Source organism: Elephantulus edwardii, unplaced genomic scaffold, assembly GCF_000299155.1.
Source record: "Elephantulus edwardii isolate Elephantulus edwardi_28Jun2011 unplaced genomic scaffold, EleEdw1.0 scaffold00106, whole genome shotgun sequence".
Classification (NCBI taxonomy): Eukaryota; Metazoa; Chordata; class Mammalia; order Macroscelidea; family Macroscelididae; genus Elephantulus; species Elephantulus edwardii.
In genome coordinates this window covers 506162-530229 of record NW_006399856.1, presented here as the reverse complement: position 1 = coordinate 530229, position 24068 = coordinate 506162, and the positions used below count along the sequence as shown (strand labels likewise).

Genomic DNA, 24068 nt, shown 5'->3' with positions numbered 1-24068 from the left:
CCAATTCCCAAATCAATAAGACAGTTGGTTTAATTACTATTGGAAAATGCTTGTCATTCCTCTGTAGCATCTGATCCCCACTGGATCCTCATCATCTCCTTCACCTGCTCCTCCACCGACCAAACTGTGCAGCTCTGCAACTGCATCCTGGCCCTTCTGCCCCCAACCCTCACCCTCACCTCCTTGTACCCCCAATATGTTTTTCCTAATTAAAAAAAAAGTTTCTACAGAATATGAGCTACTGGAGGTCCCTCTAAATCAATCACTACTCCCTTCTTTCTACCCCAAAATAATCATTATCCTGATTCCCAACAGTTATCACTAAGTTTCACCTGTTCCTGAATCTTATGTAGATAGAATCATACCGTCTGTTTTCTGTTAAGTAGTTTTTCCTACTCAGTATTATTATAAGGTTCAACCATGCTTACTGTATACAGCTGTAGTACATTCATTTTCATGGTTGTTTAGTATAACCTGTATAAACATGATATGCCCCAATTTTAGGATATTACTACAGAATGATAGCCTTTGGATTGTTTTCCATTTTGGGCTATAAAAAGAATGAAGCTCATCACAAGATAAAGGTAAACAATCCAATTGAAAAAAGGGCACAGGATATGAACAGACACTTTCACCAAAGATGACATTCAGATGGCCAACAAGCACATGAAGAAATGTTCAAAATCCCTAGCTCTAAGAGAGATGCAAATCAAAATAATTATGAGATATCATCTCACCCCAGTCAGAATAGCAAAATTTAAAAGAACAGCAAACAACAAATGCTGGCGAGGTTGTGGAGAAACTGGAACCCTTATTCACTGTTGGTGGAAGTGTAAAATGGTGCAACCACTGTGGAAGGCGGTATGGCGCTTTCTCAAAAAGTTGCAAAGAGAGATACTATTTGACCCAGCAATTCCACTACTGGCAATATATCCCAAAGAGACTATAAGTGAGACCCAAGCAGATATATGCACACCCATGTTTATTGCGGCTTTGTTCACTATAGCAAGGAGCTGGAAACAACCCAGGTACCCATCAACAAACGAATGGATAGAGAAGCTGTGGTATATTCACACAATAAAATACTACGCTGCATTGAAAAACAAGAAACTCATGCAATATTATTCAAAATGGGTGACCCTGGAGGACATTATGCTGAGTGAAATATCTCAGTCACAAAAGGACAAATACGGCATAGTGCCACTGTTGTAAAACAGGACTGACATTGGGGTTGGGGGGAGACTGAGAAAGATGGGATAAATAATGTATACTGCATTGAAACAGATGAGGGAGAAAACTGTTTAAAAGGGTTATGTGCTTAGGTATTATTGTCATGACAGGAGCCCAGAGCAAAGACTGCATAGTGGAGTGGACCTAGGGGGGAGGGATTATAAAACAATCAAAGAATTTTTCTTTTACTTTTCAAAGAGAAGAGTGTACTGGGGTGGGCAGGGAGAAAAGTGCAACAACGAATGAATGGAAATTAAAAAAAAAAAAAGAAATCCTTTCTTGGTGCAAACCTCCGAAATATAGGATTGTACAGATTCCATAGATTTTCTGGTATCTCTCATGTATTAATAAAGTCTTACTTTTTTTAAAAAAGAGAGAATGAAGCTATAACAATTCTATTTGTTTTTAGTACTCATGTACAGGCACTTGTACTATATAATTCTAATTCTTTAGTCAGAGGATATACTTTACACAATCTTGTAAAACAGGTTTAAAAACCTAAATACTATATTCTTAGAAGTGACCTTATTTCTTGTAAATGATTTTTAGTTAACTAGTTTTTACTTTAACATTTTTAACCATATTCAACTTTCTTCCCTAGTTTTCTATTGCTATATCTGAAGACTAGAGGTCATAACATATTTACACCTTATTCAACAAACAATGCATATGTACATCTTTTGGCAGTTTGTGGGATATTCAGTATTCTTCTCCAACATCACAGCTCAAAGGCATCTGCTGTGTTAGCATAAAAGCTGGCTTTTCTACTCATTATGTTAGACTCCTCTGGGCTCCAGCTACCTTACCTGCAGACACATGGTCTTGCAAAACAATAGTTGTGGGGCTAAGGTAAGCGAGAGAGAGAGTGCTTCCCACACAGAGCAGCAAGACCTGAGGGAGACTGGAGCAATGCTCTGGTGAAGAATGTGGAGAAACTATGGTGTTGCTTTGGAAAAATTGTGGCAAGGCATAACCTGGGGAGCCCTGACATAAAGGCCACAGTTAAAGGTTTTGCTGTTCTTGTTGGACGATGGAAGGAAAATCTGACTACTGAATTTTTTAAACCAAAGCCCAGGCTAGTAATTAAGGAATTGTGCCTTAGAACTTCTGGACTAAAACCTGGATTTGCATTGGGTGATATTCTTTGCTTCCCCCATTCTCCAAATTAATTCCCTAATAAATCCCACTCTTTGTACCAAACTTTGCATCAACAATGAGTATTGGAAGAAAAAGGTGCAAGAGCATAGGGGGTGGTAGGTCTGACCAAGCAGCTCTCTTATTTGCTGCTACAGATACTACTGATAGGGACAGTTCCCCTTTACGAAACAGGTAGAAGTCAGAGTTGGCCACCCCACTTATCAGCTCCTTTCACAGCCTCAAGTCTTCTGTTATCCTTATTCACTGCACAGGTCTCAGAAGCATAGCAAGTGATGGAATAGACCATGGCCTTAATCAGGAGCACCTTTGCCCTAAAACTGACTGCAGACTTTCCCAATGCAACACATCTCCTGATTTCCTGACTGATGGTACCAAAGTTGTTAAATGTGGATCCAAGGAAGGTGAAGTTGTTGACAGTTTCAAGCTTTTTTCTACTTATCATAATGTTGTTGTCTAATGGTCCAGATGTGAGAAACTGTTTTCTTGATGCTAAGATTTAATCCATAGAAGGCGGCGTTTCTTTGAGCTTCTGGAGCAAGGGCTTCAAGTCCTCCTCAATTTCAGCAAGCAAGATTGTGTCACCTGCTTAACATAGGTTATTGATGAGTCTTCCTCCAATCTGGATGCCACATTCTTCTTCAGAGTCCAGCTTCTCAAATAATTTGCTCAGCATACAGACTGAACTGGTATGGAGAAAGGATACAACACTGATGCACTAATTTCTTAATTTTAAAACATGTATTGTTCCCTTGCTCTGTCAGCTTCTTGGTCAAGGTAGAGGTTTCACATGAGCACAATTAAGTATCTGAGACTCCTATTCTTCTCGATGTCAGCCATAACTTGTTATGATCCACATAGTCAAATGCCTCTGCACAGTCTATTAAGCATAAATAGACATTCTTTTAGTATTCTTTACTTTCAGTTAGGATCCATCTGACATCAACAATGGTGACCCTGGTGCCACAGTCTCTTCTAAATCCTGCTTGTACTTCTGGCAGTTCCCTATCTATCCGCTGTTCTAACCACTTCTGAATGACCTTCAGCAGTATTTTGTTGGCTGTGACAATAATGATAGCATAATACAGGAGTTTTTGTTTTCCTCATGGCATATAATGGAAGACAAAAATTATTTAATTTGGTATGTCTCACAGGAGTTTTAATCAACTGCCATAAAGAATCGAAAGGAGAAAAAGCTTTCAGACTACTCACGCTTTGCAAATGATGGAGTGCTGAACCTCAAACTCCAAGTTGGTAATAACTGGACAAGTAAATACCCTGGTGGCTGAAATATCTGGTGAGTTTTCTTCTCCAGGCACAGGTTCCGTCTTCCATGTTTTATTTAATTTTTCCATATCTTCTTTCAGTTGGTCTAAGCACTGGCTTAAAAATTCATGGGCATCCTAATAAGGCAATGACATTCTCAATCAGAACAAAAGGGATCTTGCCATAAAAGTTTCTTAACACTGTGATTTCTATTATTTGGAATTTAAAGACATATATAAAAAAGGTAATATTGTAAATAAAATTGGACAATTGATTATTTTATCTTAAACTATCAGCTGCATTAGCAAAACAGTTATGTGGCCAAAATAAAAAAAAATTTTCACCCATTTCTAAATAGCCATTTATATATAACAGAAACAGCCCCTGGAGTAAAAAAAGACTAAGGTTCTTCTCTGGCAAACCATACATACATTAATAAAATAGTAAGATGCAGAAGAGGATCATATTTAACTTTAGTCAAACACCCTCGGTTTTTCAATTAACACATACAGAACCTCATTTAAAGATAAGAATTAAGTGACATATTCAAGAATTTCAAGTTGCCCTATCTTGAAAGCATATGAAACAAACAGTACTCACATTCTGCATATAACCAGAGAATCTTTCTGCAGTAGCTGAAATGGCATTTTTTACCTTCTTGAGTAAATCTTTTTTGGTCTCTGAATTACAGATATCTTTTTTAACAAGCAAGTGAGCAAAGCGTCTAGTAAAGAGACAAAGAGCATACGTTTATAAAATCTGACACTCGAAAGATTAATCACTATCAATGTCACATACAATTTCATGTATGTAGAACTCATTTTAAAGGCAATGAGGAAAATGGTTACTAATGATTTAAGAATTACTTGAGAAATCTTTCACAGCCAGAAAAGAGGAAAGAGCCCTTCCCCACCCCAGTGAAGAGGAGGCAGAAAAATGTAGGACACACTTCAGGACAGCAGTTTCAGTCATGGAGAACTGACGTGAGATGGGGGCGTAGGGGAGCAGGAGGGAGAATTTGTTGGACAACTGGGTGGAGAGGCCATGTTAGCAGGACTGAGAACTTGGGAACACTCAGAACTGTGAGGCTTGAGGCTAAGGTACCTGTGTGCACATTTCAGAAGTTGTCTTGAGTGTATTCTGCTATTAATCCGAATTATAACCTCTTGACTTCCCCGCTACCAAAAGCAAACGAAAAACAATTACCTGAGAAGAGCATTGAGTGGAATTTTCTTCCAGGGGATACCTTGCTTAAGCAAATCGTTTGCAAATGATTGCAGTGAAAACAGAGATTGTAAAATAGCATTCATATAGCAGGTATTTCCCAAATTGGAAAAGCTGAAAATGAAAGAAACAGTGCTTTAGATGGTAACAGCAAATGCTGAAGTGTGCTCAGGCCAGCATGGGTCTCAACCCCCGAGTTTCCAATTTAGTAGGTCCAGATAGAGAAGGCACAAAAAGGTGCATTTCTAATAAGTTCCCAGATGCTGCTGCTGGTGTGGGCACCACATTTTAAGAACTAATACTCTATATAATTTTAACAACAGTTTAGTTTAATAGAAAATTACAATCTTCAAGTAAATGCTAACAGGACCCGAAGATTTATCTAATCAGTGATCCATTCTTTTTTATAATTTTAATTTTTCATTAGGATAAAATCTATCTTTAAAAAATATTTATTTTACACACACACACACACACACACACACACTCTCACTTACTATTTGGTATTTTCTATCATCCATTAATGCTGAAGGGAATGTATACTTTTACTCACATTCTTCCCCACTACCCCATACTCTTTTGTAAAATTTTTTTTTAAATTTTATTATTTTTTTGTGTGTACCGTCAAATCAGACCTGACTGGTACAGGAGATTGTTCCTCCTTCTCCAGCAGAGCATCTGGTGGATTAGAACTGTGCACCTCTTGGATTGCAGTGTGGACTGTGCATCTCTTGGATTGCAGTGCAGCTTCTTGCCACCAGTCTTTGTAAATCTTAAGGAACTCTGGTGGCATAGTACATTATGTGTTTGGCTAAGTAATCAGTGATTCAATCCACCAGCTTCTCTGAGGGAAGATGGGCAGTTTCCTCTTGTCAAGATTTACAGTCTCAAAAAAAAAAGATTTACAGTCTCAAAAACCTGAGAGATGGCTGTCACACACTGGAATAAATTCAGTGACAGAGGTTTGGGTAGGGTTTATGAGGAGAAACAGAAATTAGCCTCCATTATCCAGCACCTCTCTACTCAGAGTTTTTGTGTTTTATTTTATTTAAAAAATTCTTAAGGTATACCGAAGAAAGGTACAAGGTATATCTTAAGAACAAGGTATACCAAAGGAAGGTATACAGGGTATAATCAATACCAGATACAGGGAGACAGGTGAGATGAACAGATCTAGATAGGTGAAAAGGACTGTTCCTATGACCATAATAGATTGGCCAGATGAGATTTCTGCAGTCATAGTAGTATATGCTGTAAGTAACTTCCACGTGTAAGCTTTTAACCATAACTGAACCCCCTGAAGGAACGAGCTGGTTCTGGGACCCTGGAAAAAAAACATTGTCTTGTGGGACATCAAGATCAAATGGTAAAACATAGTTCCCAAAAGACAATGTTCTGCATCCTAAGTTGTTGAGTAGTGACCGGCGTCTTAAAAACTTTCAAGCAGCCATCTAAAGTGCAACTACTGATCTCTCTTTGAAGAGGGAATAAAAGCCAAGGTGTACTGAAACATCTAGTCCAGAGGACTAAGACAACATGGACCTCAACTTCCACAAACTCAAGACCAGAACAAATGATGCCTGGATACCAATGCTGCCCATTTTAAGTAGAATGAAGTTGCTTTCTTGGGTTGAGTGGAAGGATATGTAGAACAAAAAACACAGGGAAGGCCAGACTGTGGCCCTTAGTCATACTTCAAGTCTGGAACAAAACTCAATCCCTTTGATCATCTTTCAACCATATAACAGACTGGCTCATAAGGTGACCAAAAACACCAGGAGGTGCTCACTGCTTAGAATGACCAACAAATATCTAACCACTTAAGGAAAAAAGTACAGCAACTGGATAAAGTCCTGAAGAAAGAAAGTGTACAGAGTAAGATTACTGAAAACGAGAATTACTAGGAGAAAGTGGGAAAAGTACAATTACACTGTGAATACTGTATTATAAAGCAATTAAATATGTAAGAAAGGGCGAATGAAAATCCAACTGTTTCGCAAATTTTCAAAGAAATAAAATTTCTTCACCACTGGACCAATAGGCAACATTGCAATAGATAGAAAAAATACTGAAGTTGTCAATGAATTCATCTTACTTTGAACTACAATCAACACTCATGGTAACAACAGACAAGTAATCCAAAAGTATGATGCATTGGGAAAAGGTGCTGTCAAAGACCTCTCTAAAGTATTAAAAAACAATGATGTTAGTTTAAAGACCAAGGTGCTCCTATATCTAAGTCATGGTCTTTTCAATTATTACTTGTTATATATGTGTAAAGTTGGACAATGAATAAAGATGACAGAAGAATCAATGACTTTGGGTCGTGATGTTGAGTAGTACAGCCAAAAGAACAAACAAATGTGTCCTGGAGAAAGTAAAATCAGGGTGCTCCTTAGAGGCAAGCAAGGATGGTGAGACTTTGTCTTATATACTTTGGGCATGTTGTTAGGAGAGGGTAGTAAATGGAGAAGACGATATGCTTGGAAAGGTAGAGCATCAGTGAAAGAGAGGAAGACCCTCACCAAGAGGGATTGAAACAATTACTTTATCAATTGGCTCAACAGAGATGATAAAGATGGCACAGGCTGGGCCAAAGTTCAGATCTGTTATCCACAGAGTTGCTATAAGTCAGAGTCAATTTGACAGAATAAGAAAAACATAAGTTACAATTTAAAAAAATTGTTAACAAGGGAAAATAAAATAGTCCTTAGTCTGGGAAGAGAGGCTGGTGATACAGCTATTAAAGCACCCAGTTGCTAGTCAAAAGGTTGACAACTTGAACTCATCAGTCACTCAGTGAGATTAAGAGGGGCAGCACACTTCCGCAAAGATTCATAGCAGGTTCACACTGTCCTACAGACAATGAACTGGAATGTAATAGAGAGCACTGGCTTTTGTTTGGGTTAGTCTTAGTCACCTATCCTACTTGAAATACTATACTGAAGTTCCTGGAAGAGAGTTAGGCACAGCTATGATACAGGAATTAAAATACCCCCACCCTCAAAACACTGATGGTAGACAGAAGTGTAGGGCACCCCAGGGTGAGCACCACAAGAAATTGTCAAAGGACTCTGAACAGAATGAATGCGTGACAGGACAAAAACCAGGCTCTTAAAGGCAAAGACCTAAATGTGGAATAGTTAGAAAATGAAAATAGCTAAAATCAAAATAAGTATCATGAGCAGGATATATTGTAAAAATAGGAAAGATAATATATATTTTCTGCTTTATAATAAATACTACAAAATTATTTCAAAACTTAAAAAATTATTTGGAGATTAAATGATGGACTTAACATTACTTGTGGCTAAGTGATAAGTTAGTAATAAGTTAGCCAATATAGAAATACCTTAGTGGTCTAATTAAGGTGACTCTCTTCAACTCTATGCTTTACACTAAGCAAAATAGACTTCAGCTAGCTCACTTTATAAAAATGAAGCAAAGTAAAGGAATTTACCTACCCCTGCAGTTGTTGCTGTGGGTGAGAAGAAAAGGGCACCCTTGGTTTGTTCCAGCCAGTGTAGTCCTGGTTCAATCTCAGCTTTTTAACAGAAAGAGGGGCTGGTAGAGAAAGAAATCCCAAACTTCTTTTGGCAGAGGACGTTTGGCTTGAAACATTACTCCTATCAAAAAGATAACGAAGAAACAAAATAACTCTTGAACACAAGATTTTGTCCCCTCCTTGTAGATGCAGAAAAGCCATTATAACTGTAACCATGTATATACATTTATGTGTACCTTTTTGGACTGACTTATTTCACTCAGCAAGGTGTTTGCAAAGTTTACCAATGTTGTGGCAGGAACCAGGACTTTATTTTTACAACTGTACTCTTTAAGTCCATCATATGCGTATATTACAATTAGTTTACCCATTTATCTGTTAATGCACATTTAGGATAGAAATGTTGTGGTAGAGGTGTTGTTGTTGTTATGTGCCGTCAAGTCATTTGTGACTCATAGCGACCCTATGCACAACAGCCCTAAACCCTGCTCTATCCTGTGCCAAATCGCACTGCCTCTGACACACCCATCCCGATTACCCCAGTCACCGAATCAATCCATCTCATAGAGGGTCTTCCCCTCCTGCACCGTCCCCTCCACCCTCCCAAGCATGATGTCCCTAAGGACCCGTCGTCCCTCCTTGCAACATGCCCAAAGTATGTCAGATGAAGCCCCAGAATCTTTGCCTCCAAGGAGTTGCTTGGTTTAATCCTCTCCAGGATGAATCTGTTTTCTTAGCAGTCCATGGTACATTCAGTACTCTTCTCCAGCACCACAGCTCAAAGGCATCAATTCTACTTCTATCCTCCTTGGTCACTGTCCAACTCTCTGATGCATAACAAGTGATTGCAAAGACCATGGCCTGTATCAGGCAAACCTTAGTCTCCAGAGAGACACCATTGCTCTTGAGTACTTTAGAGAGGTCCCTAACAGCAGACTTTCCCATCGCAATATGCTTTTTGATTTCCTGACTGCTGGTGCCAAGAGTGTTGACTGTGGAGCCAAGCAAACTGAACCTGTGAACAATCTCAATCTCTTCGCCATCCATCCTGACGCTGCAAATTGGTCCAGTGGTGAGAATCTTTGTCTTCTTGACATTGAGCCTCAGTCCATACTGAAGGCTGCAGTCCTTGACCCTCTGCAGCAAGTGCTTCAGGTCCTCCTCAGTTTCAGCAAGCAGGGTTGTGTCATCTGCATAACACAGATTGTTACTAGATCTTCCACCAATCCTGATGCCACAATTCTCCTCACAGAGCCCAGCCTCCCAGACAATCCGCTCTGCATACAGGTTGAAAAGATATGGAGACAGGACACATCCCTGGTGTACACCCTTCCCAATTTTGAACCATGCAGTGTTACCCTGCTCTGTTCTGACGACTGCCTCTTGGTCCAAGTATAGGTTTCGCATTAGCACAATTAAATGTTCTGGGAGGTACATGATCTAAATTCATATGGTGGAGAAAGGATCACCACGAGCATCGGGCCATGACAGATTCCTAGAAGATGGACAGCTCTCTCTCCAACATTTTTACCAATGCTGACAGTCTCCCTCCCAAAGCACAATCTACTTCTCTGATGGTTTTGAAAATTCATTGCAAAGACCACAGAGAACTGATAGATAACAGTGCCAATCCTGGGGATTATTAAGAGATCTCTGCTACTGTTACATGTCTTCAAATCAAGTATAACTAACAGCAACTCTATGAACAACAGATCTGAACCCTGTCCTTTTCTGGGCCATCTTCACAATCTCGGACACATTCAAGCCCACTGCTGCAGTCACAGTGTCAATCCACACAGTTGAGGCTTGACATCTCTTTTCGCCATTCCTCCACCTTTCCACGTATAACGTCCTTTTCCAGAGAATAGCCTCTCCTAGCAACATGCCAAAGTATGCGAGATGAAGCTTTACCATCCTTGCCTCCAAGGGCGACTCTGGTAGCATCTTCTCCAAAACATAACTGCTGGTTCTTTTGACAACCTATGGGATATTCAGTACTCTTCTCTAACACCACAGTTCAAAGGCATCAATTCTTTATCTGTCATCCTTAGTCACTGTTCAGCTCTAAGTAGCATAGCAATGACTGAAAAGACCATGGACTGAATAAAGGGCACCTTAGTCCTCAAACTGACATGACTGTTCTTCAATAATTTGCAGAGGTCCCTAACTGCAGACTTTCTCAGTGCCATACTTCTGATCTCCTGACTACCAGTACCAAGTATACTGCTTGTGCATCCAAGCAGGAGGAAATGGTTGACCGTTTCAATCTTTTCTTCATCTATCACGATACTGTCTACTGGTCCAGCGGTGAGAAACTTAGTTTTCTTTACGAGATGCAATTCATATTGAAGGTTAGACTCTTTCTCCAATCTTCTGCGGCAAGTCTTCTTGAAGTCCTCATCACTCTGACCAAGCAAGGTTGTGTCATCTGCATAATGCAGGTTGTTGATGTATGTTCCTCCAATCCTGATGCCACATTCTACTTCAGAAAGTCTAGCTTCTTGATTATTTGCTCAGTATACAAATTGGATGTGGTGAAATGATACAATAATCCTGACACACTCCTTTCTTAATTTTAAACACGAACTGTTCCCTTGCTCTGTTTACACAACAGGCTAAGTATAGGTTTTAAATTAGCACAACTAAGTGTTCTGGGATTTCCATTCTTCTTAATTTTAGTAAAAATTTGCTATGCAGTCAAATGTCTGCATAGACAAATTTAAATATAGACAGAAACTCTGCATAAAGCAAAAAAAAAAATAGGCATTCCTTGGACAACCAAATAAGGAAAACCAAAAGAAATGCTGTCTTTAAATTATACTGGCAAATTGTATTAAATATACTGCAAGAAAACCAATCTGTTCTGGAAGAAGTTTAAGTAGAATGCTCCCTGGTGAGGCTAGGAAGACTTCGTCTTACAGATTTGGGATCCACTATCAGGTAGGGTCAATTCTTGGAAAAGGACAGTATGTATAGTAAAGGAGAGGATCAGGGAAAAAAGAGGGAAGACTTTCAATAAGAGCATGGCTGTAACAATGCACTCAATTATAGCAATGACTCTGTGTGTGTGTGAGAGAGAGAGGGATGGGGAGAGGAAATGGGTGGAGGGGGGAGGGATAGAGAGAAAGGGGGGAAAGAGAGAGAGAGGGAGAGGGGAGAGAGGGAAAGAGAGAGGAGAGGGAGATAAACACAGCCCTGCATTCTTCTGGTATTCTTTGCTTCCAGGTAGAATCCATCTGACCTAAGATAAGCAATGATATCCCTGGTGCCGCAGACATATTTAAATCCAGCTTGAACTTCTGGCAATTCTCTACGTACTCTAGGTGGGGCTTCCCCCCTTCATCCCAGTGTTTGTTTTGGTTTTTGCTTTTAGAATTTCAGCAATATTTACTTTGCATGTGATATTAATGATACTATTCAACAATTTCCACATTCTGTTGGATCACCTTTCTTGGGAATGGGAACAAATATAGATCTCTTCCATTCAGTTTGGCCAGGAAGCTGTCCTCCGACTTTCCTGGCATAGACTGATTATGTCTAGGGTTGCATCTGTCATTTGAAACATGTCAGCTGCTGCCGATGGTGTTGAGTTTATAGTTCAAAGTGGCTTTCCTAGCCATAGAAATCTGACTCGCCCTGTGTACAGGGGTGAGAATATGTGAAAAAGGTGTGTTAGCTTATCCACAGGGGGACAGACTAGTCTCATCAATTCCCAAGAAGACTGGCTAGTGTCACCATTCCGTTGAGGATCCAGAAGCAGAATGGGAGAACCTCACCACCAGCAAAGGAGATGTAGACATCCAGAGCATATTTTTTTGGGCCCAAAGATTCTTGCATTAGCTAGACCTAGAGAACCAGAGATCCAACATGAGATACAGCAGAACTCCAGACTGAAAAGCCTTTGCCCAAGTTTGTTAGAAAACTGAAAGGGGCCGGGGGTACATGCATGGGAGGTAGGAGGGTTGGGGAGTGGAGCCATAACTGGCTGGCCTACAGCTGCAAGGCTGAGGCAACTGTGAGCACATTTCAGAAGCTGTCCTGACTCTATTCTGCTACTAACCTGAGTCTTTTGACTTCTCTAAAAAGGTTCTGTGTGGTCTGTGAGCTATCCTGTCAAATCTGGACCCATTTAAAGTGAGACTGGTGTTAGGATGCGTAGATAAGAGCTGTGGGACAGTGGGGAACATGTCTGATATGGGAATCGTTTTTGCATTGTTGATGGGGAAAGATCCCCTATGTGAAGGTGGCTGTCCCCATGCTGCCCTTGCTTTTTTACGATATCCCATCATTTCCTGGGCCCTTATTTTTTTGCCAATGCCTTAAGTGCATGTATCTTGAACTTCTTCCTTACTGACATTGACTCTTGATCTTGTTAGTTGCCATCAAGTCATAGATGACTCATAGCGATCCTATGAACGAAAGACCTAGACACTTGTAGGACTTTGATTGTTTCTCCACGTTCATAGAGTTTGCGAAGGCAAGCTATTTTGGAAGCAGATGCCACTCCACTTCCTGAAATATTTCCGTGTCAGCCAATTCTTTTTGGTTACTCTGTGTATATTCCTTCCATCTTTTGATGCCTGCTGGATCATTCAAGACTTTTTTCCATATCATCTGCAATATGAGGCTTAAATCTATTGGAATTGAAAACGCACCAATCCTCTGGCTAGGGTTCTATACAAACTTATTTGCATGGGCCAGTACCACAAAGATGCCATACACTTTCATCCCATCCTCCACATAGTTCCCCTGAGCCATTTAATGGAAATGATGAGAACATGATGAGAAGAGTCAAATAGAAGTGATCCATCACATGGCATTCTTCTACTGGCTACTGTGCACAGTGCTACAACAAATACTGATTAGTGTATAGGTTTTCTATTTGTATTCCTAATTTCAATTCTTTTACAAATCGAAATACCTAAGATTGGGATTGCTGGGTCACATGGTAGTTCTACATTCAATTTATTTGATGACTGCCAAGCTGTTCTGCACAGAGCTGTTTCACTTTGTGTTTTCAGCAAGTACTATTTTTGTGGTGTACTGTCGAGTCAGAACTGACCCATATGTTACCTTTCAGTGGGTTTTCAGATACAAAGGGTTCCAATTTCTCCACATCATCACCAACACATGTTATTTTAACTTTTTTTCTTTTTTAAAATTCACAGTCACTCTAGTGAGGTGTAGTGGTATCTCACTACCTTTGATTTACTCCCATGACTAACTGGGGGCTCTGGGACATAGTCTCTAGGGAATGGTACCACACGAACATAAAGGCTGTGTCAGTCAGTGAGTGTGAATCTATCAGCAGCTCCAAAGGAGAAAGACAGACTATTTCTCACAGGATTTACAACCTCAGAAACCCAATGAAGGGTCAACTATGAGTCGATTCCAACTTTACAGTAATGAGTTTTGAGAGTTTGATGACTAACACTGGAGCCACAAACACCACTCAAAGAAAGCAGTAGTTAAGAAATCAAAATAATGTACTAGACAGATCTGCTGCCAGATCCTTCTCTTAAAAGGGCTACAAAAGCAAAGACGTCAGTTTAAAGGGTAAGGTGAATTGAACCCAAGCACCATATTTTGAATTTTTCATATACTTGTGAAAATTAGTGAAGGAGGATAAAAAAAAATTGATGTCTTTGAATTTCGGTGCTGGCAAAAAAGTACAGAACACATTCTGGAATGCCAGAAGAACAATCTTGGACGAAGTGCAGCCAGGGTGCTCCTCTGAGACAGGGAAGTGAGACACGTTAGGAGGAGTCAGTTCTTAGAAAAGCTGAGTGCCAGTGAAGATGAAGAAGATCTTCAAAGAGATGGACCGACAGAGTGACTGTAACAAAAGGGAAACTGTGAGGATGGTGTAGGATCAGACAAGGTTTTGAACCGTGGTTCTAGGAACATCATGGCTGGTGTCAGATGGATCTTGGCTGAAAACAGAGGGTACCAGAGGAATAAATATCAGTGTTTCATCAACTATACAAAGGCATCTGACTGCATGGATCACAACAAATTGTGGCTAACATTGAGAAGAATGAGAATTTCAGAATAACTAATTATGCTCATGTGAAATCCATACATGGATAAGAAAATAGTCCTTAGAACAGAGCAAGGAAACCCTGCATGGTTCACAACTAGGAATGTGTTCTGTCTCTATATCTTTTCAATCTACATGTGGAACAGATAATCTGGGAGAGGAGAGAGACTTTTTGAGGAACAATGTGGCATCATGATTGAAAGCAGACTCATCATCAACCTACATTATACATATGACACAACCTTGCTTGCTACAATTGAGGAGGACATGAAGTGTTTGCTGCAAAATATAAAGGACTGTATTCTTCAATATAGACTGAATCTCAACATCAAGAAAATAAATATTCTCACCACTGGGCCAACTGGTAGCACCATGATAGATGGAGATTGTTAACAGTTTTAGTTTGCTCAGGCCCACAATCAACATGCTAGGTATAAGCAGTCAGGAAATCAAAAGATGAATTGCATTGGGAAAATCTGTTGTCAGGGACCTCTCCAGAGTGCAACAATGTCAGTCTAGAGACTTAGGTGCACCTGATCCAGGCCATGGTCTTCGCAATTACTTGCTATGCATCAGAGAGCTGGACAATGACTAAAGGTGACAGAAGAATCAATGCCAGAGTTGTGGTGCTGGAGAAGAGCACTAAACTAACCATGGCCTGCCAAGAGAACAAACAAGTCTGTCCTGGAGAGAGTCGCTCTTCAGAGGCATGGATTTTGAAACTCCATCTCAACATGCTTTGGGTATGCTACCAAGAGGGACCATTCCTTGGAGAAGGATGTCATGCTTGGAAGGGTGGAGGGGACAGTACAAGAGAGGGAGACCCTGTATGAGATGGACCGACACAGGAACTGGAGTAAGAGGAGTAGGTGTGTCGGAGGCAGTGATTTTGGCTCAGGATAGAGTTCAGAGCTATTGTACATATGGTTGCTGTGAGCAGCAGTCGACTCAACACATAACAACACACATAATCATTATATGAGTTGTTAGAAGCAATACAAATGACACCTAACAACAGGGAAGATATATCCTCTATAAAACAATTATGGACCTAAATGTTAGTAGTGTGAACTACGAGTAAAATGTTAATAGTTTGAACCCATGCAAGAGAGAAAGACCAAATGATCTACTCCTATCGACTGCCGCCTAGAAAACTCTACAGGAATGTTCTAGTCACACGAGGTTATTACGAGTCAAAATCAACATGAAAGTATGAAACAACAAACAGCAAATACATTATATGCTAATATTACCCTACATTTTTGTGTTGCTCGTGTAGTAGTTAAAGTGCCTGTCTGCCAATGAAAAGGTTATTGATTTTAATCCACCAGCTTCTTGTGAGAGAAAAACCTGAGTCTCCTCTTGTAAGGATTTCAAACCCTGGAAGCTCTACAGGTCAGTCTTACAGGGTTACTATGAGTCAGACAGAACTTGACTCGGCAATGGGTTTGGTTTCTGGTCTCTGTGCTGCCTTCTGTGATCATTCCTTTTTGACAAATGCTGACTACTATACGCAATAAATCTAAAAGAAAAATTTCAAGCCATACCTATAGAAACAGCAGTTAAATTTTGGATTAGCCTCTTCCAATAAAGGATACTGATATAAAAAAAAATTATTTTTAAAGAAAGAGCTTGATTATGTGTACATTAGGATTTCTGAGTGAGGACCAGTAATGAATTTTTATCTCACTGAGAATTATTTTGTGAATATTTTGATCAATAATATGCTGTAGTATTATTTTGACACATTAACCTGCAAACATTTTAAAGTATGTTTGGCATATTTTTAAAAGAATTTGGCTATCAAATGTACCTACAAATGCCACTGGTTATTGCTCATATTCCACTGTAAGCAGTACGTCTAACAGTTTCAGTGACCAGCCAGGTATGTTCTGATTTAGATCTTTAATATGACATATATAATTAATGTACACACTTATGATCATTTACCTATAACCAAAATCTATCATCTCTAAAGAAGCAAATTAACAAACTCCTTTAGGCTCCATATAGTGACAGAGCCTTTTCTTTTTTGACAAGTACACTATCCCTTTTCAGGGCTAACTGTACGGCTAGTATGTTTATGACTAGGCCTACTTAGAACCATAAATGATAATGTTAGATGCTGTGCACTTGACCACAACTCCAGACAATCCTACCAACAAGAGATAAGAAGTTAAAATTGTTCTGTCCACTGGGTGTTAAGAAATTCCATCGCTGTGCAATCTTTGATTGATCATAACTGATCAGAGTCAAGATTCTTATATTTTAGAATCCAGGGCTCCTCCTCTACCCAATAAAACATTCTAGTATAAATTATTCTTCCACATCCATAGCAGGATGGTCTTAAGTCTCTAATATGATGTCTTCAAATTGTTTCCATATTTAGTAATATGGAGCCCTAATTTTTTTGAGGTTTTTTAATTATGATTACATTTTATTAATTTTAATGAACATTTACAGAGATTTTGAGTTTTCATTCATTCATTGTTGCACTATTTTCTCTACCCTCCTCCCCAGTTCGTTCTTTTTTTCCCCCCCTTGAAAGTCTGTTTTAATTGTCCTAATTTTTTTAAGGGAACTCTGGTGGATTAATGGTTAAGGAACTGTGATGTCAATCTAAAAGTACATGGTTAGAATCTACCAGCTAGTTGTTCCATGTAAGAAAGATGGGCAATCTTCTCCTGAACCATTTACCGCCTTCGAAAACACAATAAAGGGTCAGCTCCGATTCAATGGCACACAACAATTGGCACAACTCAATGGCACAAAATAACAACATTTCTGATTAGAGATTTTCACAACTTAGTTGCTTAAAAGGGAGCTCTGGTGGCCAAGTAGTAAGAAGCTGTGCTACAATCCCAAGGGCATGTGGTTTGAATCAACTATTCTCTCTGCGGGAGGATGAACAATCTCCTGCTGTGAGATTTACTGCCTCTGAAAATCAGCTGGAGGGTTACTATGGGTTGGTTCTGACTTGACAGCACAAAACAACAAACAACAAGAAGTTGCTTAAAGTGGATTCTGTCGTGAACTTTTCTTTGTTATATTAGATCTTTCCTTTGGGGGACAACCATGAGTTAATAGCCTACCAGTAATATGAATTCTGATATAAAGAGAAAACCATTTGAGAGCTCTGGCTCCATGTGCAAATATTTCTCCACCTTCCAATGAGGCTGAATGCTAAGGAGGTATCTAAAACTGTGAACTTTCTAAATGGACTCAAGATACATTTAAAAAAAAATTTATTTTATTATTTTTGTGTGAGTGTACCATCAAATCAGATCTGACTGGTACAGGAGGAGATTGTCCCTCCTTCCCTGGCAGAGCATCTGGTGGATTTGTACCGTGTGCCTCTGGGATTGTAGTTGCAGCTCCTTGCCACTAGGCCACCAGAGCTCCCCTCATTTTTTCTTTTTTTAAAGAATTTCTTTTCTACTAGTGATAATGGCACCAAGAAAACAAAGTTTACAGAAAAGATATCCATATATAAAGGAAGAAATAAAAAAAATATTTTTTTGGTCATAATTTAGAAATTGGCTCTTTTTTTATAAAATGGAGAATACTCTCCCCAATTCATCTCTCCACTGGACAAGAAAATATGTATTTTTAAAATTTTTTCTTTTTTCTAATTACTTTCTGTGTCCTGTCGAATCAGATCCAACTGGCACAGGAGGAGATTGCCCCTCTTTCTCCAACAGAGCATCTGGTGGATTCAAAACGTGTGCCTTTGAGATTGCAGTGCAATTTCTTGTCACTAGGCCACCAGAGCTCCCTGAGAAGACTCATATTTTGTTAGTCTACACCAAGCACAAAGCCAAAAGCTACTGGGTTCATTTTCATTTAAATGATAAATATCCTTCATAAACCTGTCTGTCCAAGGGCTAAGTATGCTACTCTCCTAGATTTCTACTTCTTTTCTTAAATAATTCTTAACTTCTTTAGTCTAAATCCAAAGGTTTAAGGATCATTTTTGGCCCTTAAATTAAACTTAATATGACAAAGGCATATAATAATATGCATAATAAGCTTAATAGTAGGACCAGTGCGTACCTGTCTAGGTTAGTGCTGCCCGAAGAATAGTCTTTGGATCCACTTCTGCTACTATAAAAGGATGATGACTGCAATGGTGAAAGTCCTATAAACAAACAAGCATGGGGGGGGGGGATTAATTCCTACATCAATCACTCTAGTTCATATAATAAAATTTCACCACTGAGCATATTTTTACTTCTTTCTTGTCTAAGTAACATAGATACAGGACGAAAGGTTAAAATAGCAAATAAAGGTTATAATAGCAAAGGAAGACTAACTGCTCTGTAGCTCTTTTACTTCTAACACTGTTTTCTTAATTCTTGGTGCATATTTGAACATGTTCTATTATCTGATTTATTTAAACATATAAATTGAGTCTCTATTATGAAAAATTTGAAATCACTCATCTACAACATCCTTATATCTTCACTTCCCAACATTAACTGTGCCAATTTAGTTCTTCTCAACTCTGAAAATTTTTTTTTAATTTTAAAATCATTTATTGTAAGATAATTTACAAATATCTTGCTGTCTTTAGTAATTTGAACAATGGACCAACAATCTTTCTGACAAGGACAGCATTAAGCATAATGAAATGAGCTGGCTTAACTTTTCTTCTTTACCTCTTGTCTGAGGATGACACTTGATTTTCATTAATCCAGAGCTGCAGCACCAGAGATGATTTCAGTCAGCTCCTTTGTGATGACAGCTTGGCGGGTATGGTTGAATGTCAAAGTCAGTTTGTCGATCATCTCAGAGGCATTCTTGCTGGCATTGTCCATAGCTGTCATCCTGGCACTTTGTTCACTAGTGGTGGACTCCTTCAGAGAGTAGTAGATGATGTTTGCCAGACTGTATTCTTGGTAATTTTGTAGCACATCAGCATCAATATCATCATAGATACTCATGCTTTCAGCACTTGCAATTGTATTAAGGGAAAATATGGGCTTTTCATCAGTCTTATAGGAGATGACAGACCTGAATCGATTAAAGATGATAGATCCTTCATCAAATTCATAGCCAGAATTCAGCAATTCAAGAGCAATAACTGATGCATCTCCAAAAGTAGGAGGCTTCCTTCCCACTTATTTAAATGTTACCAGAAATTGGTCCGAATGAGTCCTATGCAAGATGCCCCTGATTTTATCTCCAATCCCAACAATCATAACTTCTTTTCCAGCTGCTGTAAGCTCGGCCACCTCACTTTTTATCTGTTTTGCAACCGAGGAATGAATAGCACCACAAAGCCCTCGATCTGAGGATACACCAATAATGAGGTGTTTCTTCTTCAGGAACCTTAATATCATCTTTCTCATAGAGTGCTAGAGATCCGACTCCATATACTCGAGCTGGTTTCAGCTCCCTCTCTGCTCGGGCATATTTTGCTGCTGCTACCATTTTCATAGACTTGGTAATTTTCTGAATGTTTTTGATTGACTTCGGTTGCCTGGTAATATCTTTCAAAGTTGCCGTATTTCGAACTTGGGTCCATTGTGGCTGCACAGCCCAGACCGAGACAATGAGGTTTGCCCGAGAAAACATGATGGTGCTGGCCTTGCTGAAGGTCGGGCAGACCTCAACTCTGAAATTTTAACATATTTGAGTCTTGAGTTTTGTTCCACAAACTATTTTCACCTGTACAGTCATTTCCTCTTCACTTCTCCTCTCTTCTACAGAAGGGCTGTAATTTTAACTCTCAATATTTAAAAGATTTCAAAGACTTCTAAATGTTACCTACCAATTAATTTTAAAGGCTGAAATCCAATTAGGTGGTATTTACATAATGTATTCTTTACTTCGGAAAGAGAACTGGAAATATTTCTTTATGTTGGACTTACAGAAGGAAATCCCAAAGAATGTAACGGACAGGATTCCCAGAGTTGTGACCAACTGGATTCTCTTAAATTGCCAATTTCTCAAAATTATGCCATATTTTAGCTTGTTTCAATTTAATTTCAAATTGACATTAACATTCAAATCAATACAAAACAGATGAGCACCTACAGATTCAGAGGATCAAAGATATCTAAAGAGTGTGGAAACACAAAAATTCATACTGATGAACTTCCATTTTTTAAATAATAAACTAAAGTTTTAAATTACTGCTTTAGACACTAAATTCAACATTTTCTCCTGGTGCTTCCAATAAATAACAACAATTCTGAACTTTAATTTCAAGTCCTTTGGTTCATTTAATAGTTTGGGTATCTTGATTATTAAAGAGCTTAATTTTAGACAAATAGAGAAAAAGATGAAGACTAAATTCCTTATTGCTGTAGACTGTCTTCAAGTTGAGCATGACTCATAGTGACCCTACAAACAAAAGGTCTGAAGCCTTTCTATGACAACTGACATTTATCAAAGTTCACAGAGTTTCAGGAGACATGCTGTTTAGGAAGTGGATGCCAATTCCTTACAAACAGAAAAAAGTTCCTTTAGCTTTCTAGTATTTAAAAATATTATAGGGAAGCACCGAGTACAAATCTGTCAACAATAACGAGTATTAAATTATTCCTGAATAACGTGGAAAGGAATGTCCTGCTTTGGGTTTTTAGTCTAAAACAATGATATAATATGAATGACTGTAGAAAAATCTTTTTTTAAAAACCAACCACAAAAAAACAATGTAGAAGAAATGACCACTTACCTGATGTCCTATTCTCTTCCGACTGCTTCAAACTCAGTTGTTTCTCTCTACTGCTGGCTAAGTACTTTCTTGAAGGATCTGTCATAGCCTTATTGTTCCTACAGTTAATGAAATTAACAAAACATTGGTAATAATTTTAAACAACCTGAAATCAATACAATCTCAGGCAAGGTCCTTAATGTCAATGTTGTTGCTGTTAGATCCTTGTGGCTACAACGCATGGGCTGACTACGGCCCTATGAACATGATCTGAACCGTATCCTGGGTCATCCTGATTATCTCTAACATTTAAAGCCCATTAACTATAGGGTCAGTCCTTACAGTGTCACTACTTTTTGTTGAGAGTCATCCCTTCCTTCACTGACCCTCCACCTTTCCATGCATGATACCTTTTTCTAAGGACTGGCCTCTTAACAACATGCCCAATGCACCTAAGACAAATTTTCATTCTCCTCGCCTCCAAACCGTGAATTTCAGTCATAGTTTTAAAACTGACATTTCAAGTTCTAAATTGCTTGATATATTTCAAAGCTGAAGTACAATGTGTTAAAGCCTCAAAAGACTGACTTGATAAAGAAAATGAGACATTACCAAGAAAAGGGCCAATCCAATCGATGTTCCTGCTAATGAAGGGTGGGGAAGAAGAGTATATTTTTGTATAGATGTTCTATCAGAGACAGTGACATTTTACTGATTTTTTTGGACTGAAAGAAGACTAGATAAAATTATTTAGCTTAAAAATCAAATCCATTTAAAAGTAAACTATTTAAGCTTGAGGCTTTTTAAAAAAAAAAGAGTTCAGTGACACTTTAGAGACAGAGCAAACTGGTTTTCCATTCCATCACACATACAAGTATCATGTCCTTTTCCAGGGACTAGGCCTTCCTGATGACATACACAGAATACAGAGCCAAAGTTACCATCCTTTCATCTAAGGAATATTCTGGCAGCAATTCTTCCAGGACTGACTTGCTTGTTCTCTTAGCAGTCCATGATTTTTATTCACCAGCTGCATAATTCAAAGGCATCATCAATTCTTCTTTAAGTTTCTTGATCCACTATACAACTTTCATCATGTGTATAAAACTACTGAAAACACCACAGATTTGGGTCAAGTGCATCTTATGTCTTTAAAGTCACATTATGCTCTTTAGCACTTTAAAGAGATCCTTGGTACCAGACTTCAGGAACACTGGTGACATAGTGAGTAATTTATCAGGCTGCTAACCAAAAAGGTGGCAAGCTGGATCCACTAGCTGGGTGAGTGTTCTCCTATGATGATTCACAGCCTCAGAAGCATGAAGGAAGGCTGCTTCGTGTCAAAACTGACTCAGCAGCAGTGGGGAAAGTAGGTGGTACCAGACTTGCTCAAAAAAATGTATCACCTGATTTCTTGACTGCTGATGTGGACCCAAGTGAAAAGAAATCATTAACAATTTGAATCTTTTCTAATTTATTACAACACTGCTTACTGGTCCAGTTGTGAAGATTTCTGGGGTTTTTAAATATTAAGGTGTTAATTTATACTTAATAATCTTTGCTCTGCTTCACAGTGATTATATATTTTGTATATAAGTGTTTCATCATAATTAAATGTTTGTGAAAATGTAAAATTTCTTATACATGCTTAACTCTTCCCTCCACTATTCCCAAATATCTCAACCCATGTAAGCACAGTGTCTACTCAGAAAAAAAACGCTCACCCTGTGATTAAAAGTGCTAATTTTAAGGGAGCCTTTGTACATTTGAAGCCCTAGTAATATAGTGGGTTAAGTGTTGGACTGTTAACCCACAAGGCTGCAGTCTGAACCCACCACACACAGAAGATGGGGCAGAACTGCTCCTGTAGAGTTCCAATCTTGGAAATCCTAGAGGGTAGCTCTAGTCTACTGTATAAGGTTCCTAGAAGAAATCAACTCAATGGCAATGGAGGAGTACTATAATCCTGTAGCAGACAACCATCCAAATTTCCATTTTTTTATTTTATTTTATTTTATTATTTTTGTGCAAGTGTACCATCAAATCAGATCTGACTGGTACAGGAGGAGATTGTCCCTCCTTCCCCAGCAGAGCATCTGGTGGATTCGAACCGTGCGCCTCTGGGATTGTAGTTGCAGCTCCTTCAAATTTCCATTTTTATGTCCTCTCTTCTATATCCCAGTCCAACCTCAAAAGCCAGCACCTAGAACTCTTATTCACAGAACTGCCCTCTTGCAGCTACAGGTTCTATGCTTGCACTCTCAAAGTAAGGTCAGGTGCTGGAGGACAGGAGCAAAGCTTCTTGCCTCAGAACTAATTTTAAGGTGTAACTTATGTGACAGATTTGCTCTGTGGAATCAGTATGAAATCTAACTAACCTCCTTAACTTTTATCTGTGATTACTCTCATGCTTGATCTTTGTGGTCTTGCTTTCTCCCCTTCCTTACTGGTGGTCTTCCTGGGGAGTACTTCCTTCATAAATCATTTGCACAATAATTTCCATCTCAGGTTTTGCTGATAAGGAACGTAATCAACTACAGTTAGTACTAGAAGTAAGTATAGAAAGCAGATTCTATTAACTAATTTCTGTAAAAGATTCATTGAAATACTAAATTGCTTAAGTTGGCTTCCCTAACTGCTGTCAGGTGGACTGTCACTCGTGGTGATCCCACATGTTCAGAGCAGAAGTGAGCTTCACAGGCTTTTCATTTCTCTGTGGTATAATTTATGATTGCAGATGAGAGTTACAAAGCGAGTTCATTTTCATTCAGTAATTTATAGATTATTCTGTGACTTTGGTTCCAGTTCCCTCAACTTATCAGAATGCTCCTCACTTCCACCCTGGGTTCCTCAGTTTCACTTTATCCAGTTTTCCCATTCCTACCTCCTTGCTAAATTTTGTCTTTGGACATGTACTGCCCTTTTGGCGTGGCCTACTTTATTTTCTGTACACAATGTGCCCACATGAATAAGGCAAACATCATCAG

General features: G+C 38.9%; 1 protein-coding gene and 1 pseudogene across 1 annotated transcript in view; both read right to left on the bottom strand.

Annotated features, from left to right (window-relative positions):
- USP37 (ubiquitin specific peptidase 37) overlaps nt 1-24068 on the bottom strand; it is a 78228-nt gene that overhangs the window by 41047 nt on the left and 13113 nt on the right. Inside the window, exons 6-11 of the mRNA XM_006891942.1 lie at nt 21103-21200; nt 18474-18558; nt 8340-8501; nt 4858-4989; nt 4252-4375; nt 3598-3788 (exon numbers count right to left, since the gene is read on the bottom strand). Coding sequence (XP_006892004.1) covers nt 3598-3788; nt 4252-4375; nt 4858-4989; nt 8340-8501; nt 18474-18558; nt 21103-21200 — 792 coding nt within the window. The remainder of the gene's footprint in view (nt 1-3597; nt 3789-4251; nt 4376-4857; nt 4990-8339; nt 8502-18473; nt 18559-21102; nt 21201-24068) is intronic.
- Nucleotides 19109-19997, bottom strand: LOC102847621 (annotated as a pseudogene).